The sequence below is a fragment of the Gordionus sp. m RMFG-2023 genome, chromosome 1, assembly GCF_954871325.1.
Source record: "Gordionus sp. m RMFG-2023 chromosome 1, tfGorSpeb1-WG-v2, whole genome shotgun sequence".
Lineage (NCBI taxonomy): Eukaryota > Metazoa > Nematomorpha > Gordioida > Chordodea > Parachordodidae > Gordionus > Gordionus sp. m RMFG-2023.
In genome coordinates, this window is record NC_088775.1 from 59,884,718 (window position 1) to 59,907,189 (window position 22,472).

Sequence of the window (22,472 nt, forward strand, 5' to 3'; positions counted from 1 at the left end):
GCAATTTTAATTTTACAATCTATATTTTTACCCATTTACATCAAAGAAATTTTAAAAATAACGATTATGACAATTGTCACTTTTCTATGGTACATCTTCACTAAATTTTTATTTAAACATGTTATTATTACTTATTTTAAAATATTTTCGTCAAAAAAATTCAAAAAACTTTGAGAATAATGATTATGACAATTGTCACTTTTCACTGGTACATCTTTACTAAATTTATATTTACACATGTTATTAATACTTATTTTAACATATTTTCGTCAAAAAAATTCAAAAAACATTAAAAATAACGATTATGACAATTGTCACTTTTCATTGTTTTCACTAAATTTATATTTACACATGTTATTAATACTTATTTTAACATATTTTCGTCAAGAAAATTCAAAAAACTTTAAAAATAACCATTATGACAATGTCAATTTTCTATGGTACATCTTCACTAAATTTTATTTTAACATGTTATCAATACTTATTTTAACATATTTTCTTCAAAAAAATTCAAAAAACTTATAAAATAACGATTATGACAATTGTCACTTTTCTATGGTACATCTTCACTAAATTTTTATTTAAGTATGTTTTTAATACTTATTTTAGCATATTTTCTTCAAAAATTCAAAAAACTTATAAAATAACGATTATGACAATTGTCACTTTTCTCTGGTACATCTTCACTAAATTTTTATTTAAACATGTTTTTAATAATTATTTTAACATATTTTCTTCAAAAAAATTCAAAAAACTTTAAAAATAACGATTATGACAAATGTCACTTTTCATTGGTACATCTTCACTAAATTTATATTTACACATGTTATTAATACTTATTTTAACATATTTTCGTCAAAAAAATTTTAAAAATAACGATTATGACAATTGTCACTTTTCATTGTCTTCACTAAATTTATATTTAAACATCTTATTAATGCTTATTTTAACATATTTTCGTCAAAAAAATTCAAAAAACTTTAAAAATAACTATTATGTCAATTTAAATTTTCTATGGTACATCTTCACTAAATTTTATTTAAACATGTTATCAATACTTATTTTAACATATTTTCTTCAAAAAAATTCAAAAAACTTATAAAATAACGATTATGTCAATTTTCTATGGTACATCTTCACTAATTTTTATTTAAACATGTTATTAATACTTATTTTAACATATTGTCGTCAAAAAAATTCAAAAAACTAAAAATAACGATTATGACAATTGTCACTTTTCATTGGTACATTTTCACTAAATTTATATTTACACATGTTATTAATACTTATTTTAACCTATTTTCTTCAAAAAAATTCAAAAAACTTATAAAATAACGATTATGACAATTGTCACATTAAAATATTATCCTTAAAAAGATCATATAAAATCATCAAAAAAGTTTCATAAAATCCACCTCATTAATAAAAAATAGATAATTTTAAAAAAATTATAAAAGATTTCACCTAAAAGATTGTTTATTTATCTAATAAAATTTAAAATATAATTCCTCAATAAAAGATGTATTTATTATGAAGATTGTGAAAATCACTAATAAATTATATTAAAAAGAATATTACATTTTTACAATATAGCAGCATAGTATTTTTTTTATTAAAATAACATCAAATAAATAAATTTATTTTCATTTCAAAATATAATATAAATAAAAAATATTAAATCATATCATGTTTATTTGTTGATAATAATAAAATATTTACATTAAATATAAATAAAATAAATTATTTTACTAAAATAAATAAATAATAATTAATACTAAGCATCGATGCAGAATTTTGACTAATTTTATTTTAGCAGATTTATATAGGCTTAGCCGATTTTTAGGCTTAGCCTTATTAGGCTTAGGCGTAGTTTTTAGCCGATTACGCAACACTACTCACATGCATTGGCATCACTGCGATAACCGAACATTCCTCCACACCTGATTTTTTCAAGGCCCATCTAGTAACCTCACGCGGCACCCTGTCAAATGCTTTCTCCAAGTCAACAAACGCATAATACAGTTTCTTTTCCTTCGCAAGATACTTCTCCTATATTTGCTTCACAACAAATGGTATCTGTTGTGCCTTTCCCCGATCTAAAACCAAACTGCATTTCATCAATTTTAGTTTGTTCCCTTATCCGCTTCTCTAACACCCCCTCAAATACTTTCATTGCATGTTCCAGGAGTTTAATAACTTTGTAAGATCCGCAATCTAAAGGTTCACCTTTCCCTTTGTATAATGAGATAATTATACTTCTTTGCCAGTCCTCAGAAATAGTTCCTTCTGTGACAATTTGATTTAATTCATTAACCATTCAATCCCTAAGTCATCAGAACCTTTAAACATTTATGATACCACCATCGTTAAACCCGATGCCTTCCCTTTTTTCATTTTTTTCACTGCTCTCTTTATTTCATCCTTGCCAAATTTACACCGAACTTTTACTTTTACACAACTAACATTATTAGCCCATTCATTTTCTTCTTTCAAAAGTCCTTTCATGTAGACCTTCCAGGTGTTCTTAATACCATTTCTATAAATCACCATTTTTCTTTTTATATTTTTCAAACATTTAACATATACCACATCTTGCCTCTTTTTTGCCATCTGCTTTACCATTCGAACCACATTTCCCATTCCTTCAGCGCATTCCATTTCTTTAGCAAACTCTTGCCTTTTTTCTTCTTGCGCCTTCGCTATTAATTTCTTAGCATTTTTTCGCCATCTTGTAAATACCGTGATCACTATTATATTTACCATTCTTTGAAGCACCTGCGTTTCTCATCCACAGCTTTCGCTACCTCCTGGTTCCACCACCAAGTCTCCTTATGTCTAGGCGACCTTTCTGTCCATCCACATACCTCTTCAGTTGTCATCACTCAGGCTTTCTTTATAGCTTCCCACTTGCCATTTACCCCAGATGCTTGTGCCACCTCTGCCCCCCTTTATCACCTATATCACATTTAATTGTCGTCTTGCACTCTCCTCCTTCAATTTCCAGACCTTCAGTCTTGGCACAAACTTTCTTTTAGTGATCCTGGCGCCTTTAAAAGTAAGATCTTCTATAACTAGTCGATGCTGATTAATACATTCCTCTCCCAGTATCACTTTCACATTTTTTACTATACATCTATCACATCTCCTTAACAAATAATCCACCGCACTTTTGGTACTACCCAACCTATAAGTCACAAACTTCTCTGATTCTTTCTTAAACATTGTATTACAAACAATCATATCCATATCATCACTAAAATCTAAAATTCTCTCCCCTTCTAGATTCCTCATGCCGTAACTGATAATTCCCTCTTCATTTGCCAGTCTCGATGTCACCCCCAATAGACTGTCCCAAAATATATCTTTCTCTTCTTCACTTCTTTAACCTGAGGAACATATGCTGAGATAATATTATATAGCTTTCTACCAAACATCTTGATAACCATAATCTGGTTATCTAGCCTTCTCACTTCTGCTACTTTGTCTACAAATTTCTCTGCAACCAATACCCCAACTCCAGCCTTACATCATCACTTCCTTGCCAAAAGAATTTATACTTTTTACTAGTCTTGCCAATCATTCTTGCCCAATTTCCTTTCCATCTGGTCTCCTGTATGCTGCACACATCTATATGTCTTCTATGCAATACATCGACCACTTCTCCCGCCCATGTCGCGACCCTTGCTCTACCCCCCGTAAACTGGTGTCTTCACATATTATCAGGACGTTTATGGCCGTCATAAGTTTCATTTTTACGAATTGTGGTTCTACCAGGTTTCCCAACCTTCTCTTTGTCGTAGGCGGATGAGGAGGCCCACTGGGTATTTTGGACTGTGCCTCGCCCATGCTGTTGTAATCATTAGGAGATTTTGTAGCAAGATTTTTACAATCGGATGCCTTTCCTGGCATCAACCCCTTTAAGTGGTTTTTACACCCCGTCGAGGAGACGGTGATCCTATTCTAGATCCAGATCACAGGGAACCTTTTAAACCTCCATTACTGCCAAAAGACGTTGCCACTCCCCCGCCACGATGAGGCTGAAGGTAGGATTTTGGGAGAGTTACAAATCATTACTGATAATACAAAATTAAATTATCAATACACATGGTTGATCAAAGATAGTTTTTGACTCTTTTCAAATTTAACCTGTTGTAGAGGTCTGCAAAATGAATTTTTCACAACCCAGCCCGAATTATAAAAAATTTTTTTGTCCGAGCCTGACCCAAACCCGACAATTTGAGTGTGGATATTATAATATCCAAAAAACAATTAAAAATTATGTGTATTACCTTAAATAAAAGTTTATTTGACCGCCATAATATAATCAATATATGCATCAAAGACCTGCAGTGCAGAGGTACCATTTGCATGGCCCTGCCCAAATTTTTTTTAAAAAAAATTTTCGGCCCCCGCCTCGGATTTTATACTTTCAGGCCCAGCCCGGATTTTTAAAAATATATTATATTTATTTTTGATTTTTATAGCTAATAATAGCGACTTCAAATATTTGGTTTTAAAATATACGGCCCGGCCCGGATATTTTTTTTAAAAAAAAATTTAAATTTCAGGCCCGGCCTGGGTATATTTAAAAAAATGAAAATACGACCTCGCTTGGGCTTAGGGCCCTACAGGTCTCTGATATATATTATACATTATGCTTAAATTGGAACATATACCTTTTTTATTATTCAGTTTAAATATTAAAAGGTTGAAATTCAATCGAATTTAAATGATTGCTATTAGAGATCTGCAAAATTAGGTACGGCCCGTACCCGACCCGATCAGGCTTCTGGCCGGGCTCGGCTAATTCTATTTAAAACAATCAGGTTCGGGCCGGGCCTTTTTAAAAAAAATTCGGGCCGAATCGGGTCGGACCTTGGAATTTTTTTAAAATATATCTAAATTTATCAATTTTATATTGAATTTTTTACGTAAAATAAAAATATTTGATTTTATTTATTGAACCTAAACGACATATAACATATGTCTTTTATTTTGAGTAATTATAAAGATTAATTTCTATATTTAAATAAATTCGGGCCGGGCTGGGTCGGTAAATTTTTTTAAAAAAATTTCGGGTTCGGGCCGGGCTTGAAAATTAGGCCCTATGCAGATCACTAATTGCTATTATATAAAAATAATGTGAACATATTATAAAAATACGTCAATATCATTATCAATAGTATCACATAGTAAATAATTGTGACATATAAATAATAAGGAGTCGAGATTGACAGGATTTAAACACTCCTATCTTCAAAGGCCCTACCAGCCGCTGAAAGCTATCTTTCACTGCTAGTCGGGGAAGTCTGGATAGTCAGGAATTTAAGAGCCAAAACACTTAAATTGGGGTAAACGATTTTAAATATTGAAAATTTGAGGCTATTTAATTAAATAGATATTAGATAAATATATTTTAATTTGATAGAATATGATGTAAATAAAGTTTGTAATAATAAGACAAAATATAATAACAAAATAGTTTGGTAAACTGATGTTATGTAGAATAATAATTGAAAATGCAACGGATGGTATATTTATCGCTTGGCTAACCACACAATAAATCATTTTATTACTAAATATCGCTCGGCTAACCACATAATAAATTATTTATACTATATATCGCCCGGCTGAAAAATGTTGCTCGGCTAACCACATAAATCATTTATTACTAAATATCGCTTCGGCTGAGAAATGTCGCTCGGCTACGTCATAATAAATTATTTATTACTAAATATGGCTCGGCTATAAATACTCCTTTATTTATATATAATATTTCCGGTCATATTCTAGTGAGTTTTTTATTTCTTAATATTAATTGAGAATTATTAGTTTTTATAAATAAAATAAATGTTTTGACAGGTATAAAAAATAATTTATTAGATATTTTATACTCATAATCTTTTTTTAAATAAAAAAATAATATTCTATCCGCCAGATGGCGTCTATATTATTAATTTTTACCAAAAATATAAAAATAATGAATGTTTAATAAATTTTTTTTAATGAGATAAATTCTTCATACTACTACGTTGGCCTCCTAACACACCCACTTAGTAACGTGATCCAATTCACGTCATGTACGCAACCTTCTTCCACTCTACTAAGTTAAAACATTAAGACTGTTCCTCCCTATCAAAAGTGAAATAGTAAGTATTATAAAATATCTAAAAATCATAAGGCTTGCGGTCAGGGTAAGATATATAGCGCGGATTCAATGTTATGCACGGATATCCTCTTCCCAATCATTATCAGGGACTTCCTAGTGATTGTCTTTCTTGAAGACTGGAGGAGAATTTCATTAAATTCGACAGTGTATAAGATATTCGTAAATATTATCTTAAACATTAAGGCCGTTAGTGGAAAGCAAATTTTGTTGACTCACAAGTATCTTGCTGAATAAACTATTATATGGATTATGTTTCAGATATTTATTTATCGCTCGGCTAACCACACAATAAATCATTTTATTACTAAATATCGCTCGATCATCCAGACTAAATGTCGCTCGGCTAACCACATAATAAATCATTTATTACTAAATATCGCTTTGCTAACCATAGAATAAAAAACTTATTACTAAATATCGCTCGGCTAGAAAATGTCGCTTGGCTAACAATATAATAAATTATTTATTATTTAAATACGCTCGGCTAATTATATAATAAATTATTTATTTCCAGTGGGCTTTCGCTTTCCTAATTATTTGAGAATTAATTAGATTTTATAAATAAAATAAACTTTGGACAGATATAAAAAATTATCTATTAGATATTATAGCTTCAATACTTTTATAAAATTAAACTTACTCATAATTTTTTATTTATTTATAGAAATAAACAAAGTAAAATTAAATCCGCTAGATGACGTCTATATATATTTAAAATCTTTAAAATATAAAAATAATATTTTTGAATGTGTATATAAATTTTGCCTTAAAGAAATGCTATAAAAAAATCGTAAATATCTATATTTCGAAAATATCGATTATATTTCGTCAATATCAGGGCTGTGAATCCTACTACTAAAAAATGGGTTAGGTTTGGAGACCAGAAGAATAATGACTTATAAAAATTAGTTAAAATAACAGAAACATAATTTTTTTTAAAAAAAATTATTTTAATTGGTATTGCCATAAAAATAATTTATCATCATAATTATAAAATATATTATATATATTAATACTACAATATTTAATTTCTATTTGAAAATTTTATTTAGGTGAATTATCATAATATCTTCTAATATATCGTCCTACAATATAAATTTTAATGATGAGAATGATCGTTCAACGCTAACCTAGTCAGGGATTCGAACCGAACCCTTATCCGGAGAAGAAAACCCTGGTTATTGAAAAAATCTAAACGATGAACCGAACCTGAACCCTATTTATAAAATTCAAAGCCCCGAACCGAACCGGGGAATTTTATTTGGACCCGGGTTCCATTGGGTTCATTGTATTGTTTAAAATCATATATTAATACATTTATATAATTGTAAATAAAATTTTGTTATATTTTCAAAATTCCATAATAAATTTTAAACAACTTAATTCATTTACGCCATTTTTAAATTTTTTTAAATTTATTCTCATAGATTCCTATTGGAGTGTTTATAAATCTTAAGCAATTAAATTCATTTACGCCATTTATTTTTATTTTTTAACTTATTTTCAAAGATTAAAATATTATAATAATGTAAAATAAATATAAATAACAAAAAATAACATAAAAAAGAAAAGTAAAAAGATCGGATCGGGTTTTCTACAGGTATAGGTCCGATCCGATATTTTTGGAGAACGCTAAATATCTGTGCCGATCCTATCCGATATTTATTATCGGCACCGCCCTATTAATGATTTATGTTTTCCCCATAATTTCGTTAAATGAGCTCTGGCAACCTGTTCCTAATCAATGGTTATATCAGGGGTCGAGTATTATTTAAATAAGTATCCTCTTTAAATCTCATATGCCCTAATATTTCATTGGAAATATCAAGGTCTATTTTTTAATATAATATTAAATTATATGAAATTTTTTATAAATGAATATTGTATTTTTTAAAAATCAAACAAAAATTATTTTTAAAAAAAGTTAGAACCCTGAACCCGAAATTTTTAAATAGGATTTTTCCGCGAAAAATCTTATATTTAGTTTTAGAATTCACCATAAAAATATTTATCATTCGGAGTTTTGATGATCATCATTTTAAAAAAATATGAACTATATATTACATTCTAGGGCGATATGGACATTATTTACTCTATATCTTATAAATATAAACCTTTATCTACTATTTATATACAAATAAGAAATAATTGTAGAATTTTAAAAAATCTGAGCTTTTTTTAAATTTTAAGAGCGGGGTTAATGAATACTCTGATTAAAACGCTTAAAATTTATAAACAGATTTTTATTACATTATCTTATATAAAATTATGACAATGTAAATATAGGCATCAGGGACGTTTGGGGTAAATGTCGGATTAGATTAGTGAAATAATTGTGGATTGGTGTAGACCTACTTATTAGATAAATACCAGGAGATTAAATTATTTTTCAGGAATGATATAATCAAATAGATTTTTGAATATTTTGAATAAAAATCGCATTTTTTTAGAAATTAGACTAATAGGGTAGTTTGTGAATTTTTTTAAATATAAATATTAATTTTACCTAGTGTTGTATGCCGCTGAATATTCGCACAAAGGTTCAGGGCACTCACTTTTTCATAAACCTTGAAATCAAAGATTTTTATTATTTGGTCATTTTATTTAGTCAATTTTAATAAAACCTTGATATGGTTACGTTTTATAAAAATCTTATTTGATTTAGGCAGGGATGCGAAACCGGCAAAATTTTTCCCGAGTTCGGTTCGGGTTCGGTTTAAGGTAAAAAAATAAGTGGGTTTGGTTCAGGTTCGGTTCCGGGAAATATTTTTGAACTCGGGTTTAGTTCCGGGTTCAGCTCGTTTAAGAATTTTTGAATTGATAAAAAAAAATTCTATATTTAAATCATAATTAAAAAGCTGGATATAATTTTGGTATAAAAAAATTATATTATTTATAGGCAAAATATAGTTAAAAATGAAAAGTAATGTATCAAATTTTTATTTTATTTATAGGCAAAATATAGTTAAAAATGCAAAAAGCAGTAAGGTATTAATTTTAAAAATTTTATTTAGACGTATTTTTTTAAAAATATCCAATATAATAATTTTTACTTTGACTTGTTCACTTTTATTTTCTTTAATTAATAATCTTTGAGAATTAATTAAAAATAAATCGCGTAAATAAATTTAATTGTTTAAAATTTATTAACATTCTAATAGGAATTTTTGAGAATAAATTTAAAAAATTTAAAAATGACGTAAATGAATTAACTTAAAATTTAAACATTTCATTAATTGGAAATTTGAAAATATTATAAAATCTCTTAAATTATTAATATTTGTATTTACAATTATACAAATATCTTAATATATGATTTTAAACAATACACTGAACTCGGGTTCAAATAAAATTCCCGGATTCTGTTCGGGGTTTTGAAAATAATATAAACGGGCTTTAGGTTCGTTTCAGTTTAGATTTTTTCTAAAAGCCCGGGTTTTCTTATCTGGGTTCGGGTTAAATTCGAATCCCTGGATTTAGAGTTATCATCAATCTTTTTATTTACTCAAGATTCTAGAAAAGAAATTATTTTTTTCTTTTTTTACAGATTAAAAAGGGATCCAGCTATAGCCTTAAGAGAAAAAAAATAAATTAAGAGAGCCACAACCAATGACGCTAAAGAAAATATCAAAAGATTTTATAAGTAAACAAATAATAAAACAATCTCCAATCTTAGAAAATTATATTCCACAGGAAATTGATTCTGATGGTAATTGCTTTTACCGGGCGATTTCAATAACTTTATATAAAACACAAATACATCACATTTTTTTAAGACTAATAACGGCAATAGAAATAATTTTGAACCCACAATATTATGATAAAAATCATTCGGTTTTTTCAAAATCTATAAAATTAATCAATATATGGATAAGTGAGTATGAGTTACTCGATTCGGCTATGAATATAAATGTTTGGGCTGAGCAAATGCATATATGCGCATTAAGTGCAGCTCTTGGCAAACCAATTCATGTATTTTGCCCAGCAAATTTATTAAAAGCTTTTACCGATATCCTTTATGGCAGGGGAGTGAGCCAGAGTTCAAAGCCTCATATATTAATAATGTGGACATCTACCATATGTCCAAATGATATATTTAATTTAAGAATCAATCACTTTGTATCTCTTATATTAAATAATTATAATAATACATTAACAATAAAACCCCAATCCAACAATACTATAAAAGATTTATCATTTTTGATAGAAAATATTCTAAAAAACCATGTAGCAAAGATATCCGAATAAAATCTTTACCATTTTTTTCAAACAAATATTATAGCCGAAGGAGGTCATCCATCCAAACTACGGTTTTTTTTAAACATTGTAAAATCCATAAAAATTTTGCTTTCTAAGAATATATTGTACGAAATACCTTTAGGTATAAAATATAATGTGTATTTTTTTATTTCTAATAAGAATTTTACAAATTATAAGAATAAAAATTTATATATAGATGATTATGGACCATGGACGGGTTCAAAATCAAGCTCATAAAATTATATTATAATATATATAACGATAATGTCCAAGGTCCATATATTTTTAGGCCTATTTAGGCAGGACACTCGCCTAGATGGTTCTAGAATTTTTAAAAAAAATAGAACATCAACCTTTAACCAAAAATTTTATTGTTCTTTATAAATATTATAGTATTTTAAAGAGAAGTAAAGAGTATAAACGTCGCATTTTAAAAATTAATTTTATTGAAAACCCTAATCATGATGTTAAAGATATATATTTAGTAGAATATGTAGGATTCCAAAAAAATTGTAAATCCTTATGTACGGACATCAAATCAGTTATTATCGAATATTAAAAATCAAATAAAGGACAATCAAACATGTCGCAATATTTAATAATTATATATTTCAAAAAGACCCTATTAAACCAAAAAATTTAAAACAAATTTATAAAAATTATAAGCTTAAAAGATACAAAAATACCTCTAAATTTCGCCGATAATATTTTACACATTTTATTCAATCAATCATTCATATCAAAGACAAAACACCATCGATAATTTGCTATAACTCATTTTATTAAAACTATAAAGTTTTTTTCAAACCAAGCTGACATTTGTATATTAGGCGTTGATAAAACATTTAATTTGGGTGATCTATACCCTTACTGCTATAGTATTTAGACATAGAGCAGTTAAGAGATATAAAACAGACGAATCCCCAATATTTTTAGGACCAATATATTTGCATGGAGATTCTGATATGACCACCTATCATACTTTTTTTTCTCATTTTCATTCTGCATTTTTAAAAAATAAAATAAATATTAAAAATATCATATTTGGTAGTGACCAAGAAAAGGCTATAGTAAAACCTATTCGGGAAATATTTAAATTTAATACTCATTTAATATGCACGCGTCATTTAAAAGACAATATAAGATTGTCGGAAAAACAAGGTGTAAATGCTGTTATGTCTAAAAAAATGATACAGGATATTTTTTCTTTTAATTGGCTTGTATTTTCTCGGAATGACCAAATATATAATGAAAAATTAAATGATTTATATAATTATTGTAATAATCAAAATTTAAATATATTTTTGGCATATATAAAAAATAAATTTCAAAAAGTAATTTATGAACATGTTTACATTCCCCTAAAAAATAAAACAATAAATTGTTTATGAACAAATAACAACTGCGAATCTATGAACAACTTCCTTTAAAAGAATTAATCGAAAAAATTAAAGATACAACAATGTTAAATTTGAAAGATCCTTCTTAGGAACAGGAGAATATTTTTTAAATAATGAGTATCATAACTATTTATTTCCCGAATCGATAGATTGTCATGATACATTAAATTATTTATTTAATAGTAAAAACAAAGATAAATTACATTCATTAGATAAAACCTTATCTGTTTTAAAACCAAAAGGCTCAAAAAAACCACATCAGCGACGTAGAATTAAAGCAAAAAAGACTCGAAAAAATAATATAATATAAAATGAAATAAATGATATTTATCTAATGGAATTAATATTCTAGCTTTTTGGTTGTACAATGATAACGTTTTATTTTTACATGATTATTAAGTGAAGTATTAAATGTATCATAACAATCTACTGATTCGGGTATTAGAAATTAGAATATTAATTATTTAATAAATATTCTTCTCACTCTCTGAGATTTATCTTTCAAATTCTTTCTCTTAGATCATTGTAATATCTTTAATTCTGTCGTTTAATTCCTTTAAAGGGTTTTTAAATTAATATATTATGTATGGTGAAAAATTTTAGTTCATTTTTACAATAGTTGCTTAAATCACGTAAACTTTTTATTATGGCCATCCATTAAAATAAAAATTATGTTGTGTAATTTTTTAGACATAATAGCATTTACAAATTTTTTATTGGAATATTTCGCGAATCGGGTTTACTCTTTTAGGGTCCTACACTTATATTTTTCCAATTTGCTTTATTTCTTATCGTTAATTTATTTTATTATTTTAGTTCATTAATATATTTAGAATGCATTTATGAACTCATTATTTAATATTTTATAAATTTCGTTATTATGAAAATATTTATTATAAATTTTAATTCCCTATGATTTTTGCATGCCCTTCGCCCATTAAAGTAACAGATATACTTTATCAATATACATAATTAGATTTATAATATAGTGAACTTGCTGTTTATTTTTCCCGACCTTCGCCTGCCCCTTTCCTATGTTTCTAGAATAACGAATATTATTTATTTCGTCAATATATAATTATATTATCCTAAATTTATATTTTAATCATCTCTTCACCGATGCCAAACAAATTATATTTTATGTGAATAATCATTTATATTATAACAGCATTATTTTATATATATTGTGAAATTATGATTTATAATTATGCATCAATAAAAAGAATTACTCTCTTTATTAATTACTCTGATCAATGGAAATGGCAAAATTTAAAAAAGGCTACTAATTTATTTACTAAAATATAGAAAAGAATACAATAAAAAAAACACCGGTAGACATTTTAGTGCATCTTAGTAGAATAAGTTAAAATAGACCATTCCAAAATTTTTTTTTCTAAATTTGAATGATAAAATATATTAAAAACGTCATCTAGAGGATAGAAAAATATTCTTTACTATCATGAATAAAAATTATGAGTAAATTTTATTTTATAAATGTATTGAAGCTATAATATCTGAAACAGAATCCGTATAATAATTTATTCAGCAAGATACTAGTTAGTCATCAAAATTTGCTTTCCACTAACTAGTCTGTTTAAGATCATATTTACTAATATCTTATACACTATTTAATGAAATTCTCATCCAGTCTTCAAGAAATTTAGGGTTCTTTGTTTTTGGGAAGTTGATCAGGATAGCTGTAAGCCAATCACTAGGATAAGTCCCTTTCTTCTATACTCTGATAATGATTGAGAGGAGGATCTCCGCGCATAACATTGGATCCGCCTGTACTCGCTATATATCTTATCCTGACCTCAAGCCTTATGATTTTTAGTTATTTTTATAATACTTACTATTTCACTTTTGATAGGGAGGAACAGTCTCAATGTTTATACTTAGTACAGTAGAAGAATTGTGTACTTGACGTAAATTGGGTCACGTTACTAAGTTGGTGTGTTGATTTAGGAGGCCAACGTGGTAGTATAAAGAATTTATCTCATTAAGAAAAAATTTTATTAAACACATTCATTATTTTTATATTTTTGGTAAAAATTAATAATATAGACGCCATTTAGCGGATTGAATATTATTTTACTTTTATAAATAAAAAAGGATTATGACTAAATTTAATTTTATAAAAGTATTGAAGCTAAAATATCTAATAGGTAATTTATTATACCTGTCCAAATATTTATTTTATTTATAAAAACTAATAATTCTCAATTAATATTAAGATAATGAAAGCTCACTAGAATATGACCGGAAATATAATTTATAAATAAAGGAGTATTTATAGCCGAGCGATATTTAGTAATAAATAATTTATTATGTCGTTAGCCGAGCTACATTTCTCAGCCGAGCGATATATAATAATAAATAATTTATTATGTGATTAGACGAGCAACAGTTTTCAGCCGAGAGATTTTTTAGTAATAAATAATTTATTATGTTGTTAGCCAAGCCATATTTAGTAATAAAATAATTTATTGTGTGGTTAGCCGAGCGATAACCATCCTCTTTTTTAAGGTCCAGGTGACGATATTTTTAGCGGTTTAGATACGACTTGGGTTCGATTAATAATAATGGTTTATATTTCTGTTTGGATCCCCGCATTAAACATAATATAATTCATTTGTATTTCCAACTTATATAATAGAATTATTGCCTTTATTTAATATTCTTTTCCTTTCAAATTTCGCTTAAAAGTGGTAATAATAAAATGATCGAATGATGATATGTCCAATAATATAGTCTTTTACATTATGAATCAGGAAATAATAAAAAAGATAGTAAAATCTAAAAAACGGAATAAATTTTTTTTTTAAATTGATTTTACTAACATATTTTATACAGATTTGTACAATACCCGGATAGTTCCCTCTAATCACTTCGACGTTTTAAAGGACGACTTTGATTGTTGGATTATAATAGCGGTTTTATTAGCGTTAGCTTTAGCCTCTTACATTACCCAAAAGCTGGCCGCCAGGAAGGAACTCAATATGGCCTGGGAATAAATCAACCATTAAATTCATGTTCAAATCGATTTTCATTATATCTTAACATTATGTCTCGTTTAAAAATGTTTTTAATTTTAGACAAATTATTCAAAATAAAACGCTATATTTTTTTTATAGCTTTCAAATAAATCCTATTTTATGTTTGAGATTCTTGAGATAATTTAATCTCAACATCCTGACCCCCCCCCTACACAACCTTGCTTTTGATTTAGTTAACAACAGGAGGTTACATTTTATATTAAGTCTCCCAATTTTTAATTCCTCTAATCCATTTTTACTTAGCGAAAATTTTATCCTATATTTTTTTCATAATTTATTTTTTATAAATTACATCGAAAATTTGCTCCAATCATTAAACAATAATACAGATTGTAAATCAATTGTTTTAAAAACTCTTGTAAACGGTTATCTCGATTACAAGCACAATTATGTAAAATAAAAGGTTATATTGCAGTAGTCAACCATTTGAAAGGTATATATTGCCTTATGCTAGAAAATCGTATTAGTACAAGAGATATTTGAAAAATTTTAAATAACACATGTTAGTTATTTAGATTTCATTTTTTAAAACAAGCAGGTTCACCCCACACTAGTTTTTTCAAGCCCGGCCTGAAATTTTTTCTAAAATAGTTTTGCTGGCCCTGTCCGAACCCAAAAAAATTTACCGGCCCGGCCCGAATTTATTTAAATATATAAATTAATTTTTATAATTACTCAAAATAAAAGACATATGTTATATGACGTTAAGTTTCAATAAATAAAATCAAATATTTTTATTTTACATAAAAAATTTAATATAAAATTGATAAATTTAGATATATTTTAAAAAAATTTCCAAGGTCTGAACCGACCTGGGTTGAATTTTTTTTAAAATATTAGACCCGGCCCGAACCCGATTATTTTTAATAGAATCAGACGCGAGCCCGGCCTAAAGCCCGGGCCGGGCCAAACTTTGCAGATCTCTACCCCACACCTTAATAATCAATTTTTGCCAAAAATGTTTAAAAAACGGGCCAAATAAAATCACATTTTACTAGCAGCTGCACCAGGAAATTATAATAAATTTTAACCTTTGAAGGTCTCGCTAAAATTAAAAGCTCTTCTTTATTTATAGTCCTCATCCTTTCTGTAATTATAGAAAGGAATAACTCCTCTTAATCACCCCCTTTTTAGGTTTTATATCCCATTTACCTGTCTTAACACTAATAATGGGAATACTATTATTTACAACCCTCTCAAGAAACTTAGGGTTTTATCAAATATGAACTTATGATGTAACATAATGATAAACTTGGATTCTATAAATATTTTATTTACGTTAATATTTATTAGTATTTCTACTGTTGTCCTTTATTTTATTTTACCTCTGGAATCTGAAATGTTTAAATTTAAAATTATATTTAACTGGATTCTGAAGGGTTCTCTTCCAAACTGTTTAGTTAGATATTTATAAATTAGTCATATGAATGGAAATGGAGCTAGAAACAATAATCCATGAACATTTAATAGTTATTAGTGAACATTTCCTTTTTCTTAATTTACTCTTATAGTCAGACGGATGGGCAAATTCTCCCCCGTTTGCACGCATGATTTTTTCCCCAGTTTATGGAATTATATATATGGTTGAATTCCATGGCAAATCAACATGATTTTCAACCCTACTCCCTTAGATTTTTTTAAATTTTTACTAGAGTTTGCATATATTATAATTAAGAAATTTTTTTTAGTTTCCAGCTAGCGGCTGATATATGGGTCTCTAAAGGTTGAAAAATATGATATTTTGGGCAAAATGATCTCCCTTTAATTTTAAATACCTTTGGATATAATTAGGCTAGGAGCGTCATTATAAATATTGTTTAGAAAAATTTAAATATCAAAAGCTGAAGATGATGATAAGATCAAATGGACATCTTTTTCTCTCTCAATTTTTATATATATAGCTATAGAATTAAACAGGGTTGACAAGTCGGTCAATTGACTAAAGGAGTATTTAACCAGGTCATATACTCTAAAATGTTATTGATTAATAACTATATTGATTTAATTAACTAATATGTATTTAAAGTTTATCAATCTAATTAGATTACAATTTATAAAATATACTTGTTTCATCAAGGCATCATTATAATTTTGTATTAAAATATAAGATTTTCATGTTTAAAATATTAGAATTTTATTTTAAAATATAAGAATAGTGTTGTTAAAAAGTCGAGTTCATCCGACTCAGAGTCTCGAGTGGAATTAGTCGACTAACTAAAGTCGACTCGAGATATAAACTCAAGTCGTAAACTCAAGTTCATAAAATATTAAGTTGACTAGAGGACGAATATTTTATGAACTTGAGTCGACTAGAGGACGAATATTTCAGATTTATTATTATTAAGATGTTTGTTGTTTTTTACATTTTTTTTACTTTAGACTAGCTCCGTGAAGTTGGTCGAACATTTGGAAGCACTAACGATGAATCATATGTCATTTTTTAGTGCTTCGTTAGTGCATATTAGTGCTTTAATCCGAATAGTAGCTGAATTTAAAAAAAAGGTTATAAGGAAAAATAAAAATTTGCGCCAACTTCACGCTTAAAAGTTAACTGAAAGCACTAACGATGAAACTTATATCATTCTTTAGTGCTTAGTTAGTAGAGGTTAGTGCTTCAATCACTTATGTAGCCAAATTTAAGAATAAAAAGTTATTGGCGAAAAAAACAAATATAGGCGATGTGCCAAAACAAAAACTAGAGTAGTACTAAACATTTTTTGCCATTATTTAGTGCTTAATTAATGTATTTAAATTCCGTTATTAATTTGATTAACCGCCATAGGGAAAAAAGTTATAAGCTAAATAAAAATTATTACGTCACGATTTAAGCGTGAAGTTGGCCAAACTTTTGGAAGCACTAACGATACAAAAATAAACAAATAATGGCTACGTGCTAAAACAAAAACTATAGTAGTACTAAATATCCGGTTTTCGCCATTATTTAGTGCTTAATTAGCAAATTTGAATTCCGTAATTAATTTGGTTAACCGTCTTTATAAAAAATTGTAATACGCTAAAGAAATGTTTAGAGGTTAAATTATGGCCAGAAAATTATGAAAGCACTAACGATGAAATTTATATCCTTCTTTAGGGCTACCTTGGTAGAAGTTAGTGCTTCAATTACTTTTGTAGCCGAATTTAAGAATAAAAAGTTATTTGCGAAAAAAACAAATAATGGCGACGTGCCAAAACAAAAACTATAGTAGTATTAAACATCCGGTTTTCGCCATTATTTAGTGCTTAATTAGCAAATTTGAATTCCTTAATTAATTTGGTTAACCGTCTTTATAAAAAATTGTAATACGCTAAAGAAATGTTTAGAGGTCAAATTATGGCCAGAAAATTTTTAAAGCAATAACGATGAAATTTATATCCTTCTTTAGGGCTTCCTTAGTAGAGGTTAATTCTTCAATCACCTTTGTAGCCGAATTTAAGAATAAAAGTTATTTGCGAAAATAACAAAAATAAATAAATAATGGCGACGTGCCAAAACAAAAACTATAGTAATACCAAACATCCGGTTTTCGCCATTATTTAGTGCTCAATTAGTAAATTTGAATTCCGTAATTAATTTGGTTAACCGTCTTTATAAAAAATTGTAATACACTAAGGATTATGAAAATATATATAATTATAAAATATGTATTAAAAACTAATTAAAAAAATTATAATTTATAATTATATAATTAAAAATAAAATTCTATAATTGTGTCCCCAAAAAGGAACCATAATTGTGTCTAAAAATTTCTGAATTTTTTGTCGAATAAAAAGAAATTCTCTGGGTTTATTTTTGAAAAGTCATATTTTATTACCCAGATTTTTTAAAAACATAAATGTTGAAGGCGAAAAATGCCCGTTATTAGAAGTCACTACTGGAGTGAATATGAAGTTTTTAAAATTTTTGTATTTGTTTATCTTTTTAATTTCTGCCTGTGTTATTAAATTGAAATTTATGTTTGAAGGGAAAGATGAGTCACACGTGTAGTCCCAATGAGTCATTTGCCGAGGGCCCAAGGTATGGTTGTCATACCATCAGGTCTTAAACCATCTACTTGAGATAAATTTGATGGTTCAAGATTGTTTGGAATGTGTGCAGCTGTTAGACTTCTATTTATTATATGGTTTACAGCTGAGTGTTGATTTATTAATCACATGTGGGAAATTCTATGGTTAATTTTTTATATTACTCAAAAACTTTTTGATTACTTGTTAATTTTTATAGTATTTAACACATTTCCATAATGTGAAACATTCTTATATAGTTAAATAACTTTCCATAATTATTGTAAAAAACATTTTGATTTTGATATAATTTTTAAAAAAAAATTTTTAATAATAAAACTTTAATAAAGACGAACGTCAAATTTATGAATCGAATATAATTTTTTAATGTTTTGGTCTAAAATTTTCTTAGGCGTCGAGAAAGGTGTCATAAAATTTGAAGGATTAACATGGCAGTAATTTATCGAATCAGGGTAACTCAGAATTCCTGCATAAGTATTAATGATCTGCATCGGGCCTAATTTTTCAAGCCCGGCCCGAACCAGAAATTTTTAAAAAAAATTTACCGACCCGGCCCGTTCATGCCCGAATTTATTTAAATATAGAAAATATTTTTAAAATTACTCAAAATAAAAGACATATGTTATATGTTGTCTAGTTTCTATAAATAAAATTAAATATTTTTTTTTACATAAAAAATTTAATATATAATTGATAAATTTAGATATATTTTAAAAAATTTATAGGCCCAACCTACCCGGCTCTTTTTTAAAAAATATTAGGCCCGAACCCGATTTATTTAAAAAAAAATTACGTCTGAGCACGGTTCGACGGGTACTTCATAATATTGTGATCTTAATATAACTAAAATTTATGATAGAAATAAATATATGCGTAATTTTTTCGAATAAAATGAAACTATGTAAAAAGAAGAATTTGAATTAAGAATATAAATTTTCTGAGAATGTTTTTAACCATATCATTCAATGACACCTCAGAATAATAGATGCTGGAGAAAAAATGTAGTTGTTACAATAAAATAATAAAAATTATATAATTATTACACAAGAATGGGGTTCAATGGGCCCATTTAGGCCGTAGTAGAAATAATATTTTGTGACTTGGTTATAGCTATTCATGTATTTTGGGAACCTTATTATTTTTAAGCTTCTGAAACATTATATTACTCAAATATGGCAGATGATCTACGGAAACAATTGATAGATTAAGTGCAAAAAGACAATATGCATTTTTTAATTATTTGTGGTTTTTAATCAAACTAATTAGGGTTTAAATTTTACAAAATAAGTACTAAATATTAAGCATTAAATAATGGCGAAAACCGGATGTTTAGTACTACTGTAGTTTTTGTTTTGGCACGTCGCCAATATTTGTTTATTTTTTGTTTTTTTCGCCAATAACTTTTTATTCTTAAATTCGGCTACAAATGTGATTGAAGCACTAACCTCTACTAACGAAGCACTAAAGAATGATATAAGTTTCATTGTTATTGCTTCCAAAAGTTCGGCCAACTTCACGCTTAAATCGTGACTTCTTAATTTTTATTTAGCTTACTTTTTTTCCATATGGCGGTTAACCAAATTAATAACGGAATTTAAATACATTAATTAAACACTAAATAATGGCAAAACCGGATGTTTAGTACTACTATAGTTTTTGTTTTGGCACGTCGCCATTATTTATTTATTTTTGTTTTTTTCGCAAATAACTTTTTTTTCTTAAATTCGGCTACAAAAATGATTGAAGCACTAACCTCTAGAAGGATATAAATTTCATCGTTAGTGCTTTCATTATTTTTTGGCCAAAATTTGACCTCTAAACATTTCTTTAACTTATTACAATTTTTTATAAAGACGGTTAACCAAATTAATTATCGAATTCAAATTTACTAATTGAACACTAAATAATGGCAAAACCGGATGTTTATTACTACTATAGTTTTTGTTTTGGCACGTCGCCATTATTTGTTTATTATGGTTTTTTTTGCAAATAACTTTTTATTCTTAAATTCGGCTACAAAAGTGATTGAAGCACTAACCTCTACTAAGGAAGCCCTAAAAAGGAATATAAATTTCATCGTTAGTGCTTTCATATTATTCTGGCCATAATTTGACCTCAAAACATTTCTTTAGCGTAATACAATTTTTTATAAAACGGTTAACCAAATTAAATACGGAATTCAATTTTGCTAATTAAGCACTAAATAATGGTGAAAACTGGATGTTTAGTACTACTATAGTTTTTGTTTTGGTACGTCGCCATTATTTGTTTTTTTCGTAAATAACTTTTTATTCTTAAATTCGGCTACAAATGTGATTGAAGCATTAACCTCTACTAACGAAGCACTAAAGAATGATATAAATTTCATCGTTAGTGCTTCCAAAAGTTCGGCCAACTTCACGCTTAAATCGTGACGTCATAATTTTTATTTAGCTTATAACTTTTTTTCCATATGGAGGTTAACCAAATTAATAACGGAATTTAAATACATTAATTAAGCACTAATATAGGCGAAAACCGGATGTTTAGTACTACTCTAGTTTTTCTTTTGGCAAGTCGCCAATATTTGTTTATTTTTGTTTTTTTTAATAACATTTTATTCTTAAATTCGGCTACAAGGGTGATTAAAGCACTAACCTCTACTAACGAAGCACTAAAGAATGATATAAGTTTCATCGTTAGTGCTTCCAAAAGTTCAGCCAATTTCACTCTTAAATCGTGACGTCATAATTTTTATTTAGCTTATAACTTTTTTCCATATGGCGGTTAACCAAATTAATAACGGAATTTAAATACATTAATTAAGCACTAAATAATGGCGAAAACCGGATGTTTAGTACTACTCTAGTTTTTATTTGGCACGACGCCAATATTTGTTTTTTTATGTTTTTTTCGTTCATAACTTTTTATTCTTAAATTCGGCTACAAATGTGATTGAAGCACTAACCTCTACTAACGAAGCACTAAAGAATGATATAAGTTTCATCGTTAATGCTTCCAAAAGTTCGGTCAACTTCACGCTTACAGCGTGATGTAATAATTTTTATTTAGCTTATAACTTTTTTCCCATATGGCGGTTAACCAAATTAATAAAGGAATTTAAATACCCTAATTAAGCACTAAATAATGGCGAAAACCGGATGTTTAGTACTACTCTAGTTTTTGTTTTGGCACATCGCCAATATTTGTTTATTTTTGTTTTTTTCGTTAATAACTTTTTATTTTTAAAAACGGCTACAAAGGTGATTGAAGCAATCTCTACTAACTAAGCACTAAAGAATTATATAAGTTTCATCGTTAGTGCTTTCACTCAACTTTTAAGCGTGAAGTTGGCACAAATTTTTATTTTTGCTTATAACTTTTTTTCCTTAAATTCGGCTACTATACGAATTGAAGCACTAATAAGCACTAAAAAATGACATATGATTCATCGTTAGTGCTTCCAAATGTTCGGCCAACTTCACGGAGCTCTTTAGACTTCTAACTTGAGTCAATAAGAATTATATAATTGAGTCGACTAGAGGACGAATAGTTCTCTGAACTTAAGTCGTTAACTTGATTCAA

General features: G+C 27.5%; 1 protein-coding gene across 1 annotated transcript in view; it reads left to right on the forward strand.

The window, feature by feature from the left end:
• Positions 1-15,203, forward strand: part of LOC135928082 (ER membrane protein complex subunit 1-like) — an 86,381-nt gene extending 71,178 nt beyond the window's left edge. The window contains exon 26 of the mRNA XM_065464417.1: positions 14,683-15,203. Coding sequence (XP_065320489.1) covers positions 14,683-14,843 — 161 coding nt within the window. The 3' untranslated portion in view covers positions 14,844-15,203. The remainder of the gene's footprint in view (positions 1-14,682) is intronic.
• Positions 15,204-22,472: the final 7,269 nt, after the last annotated feature.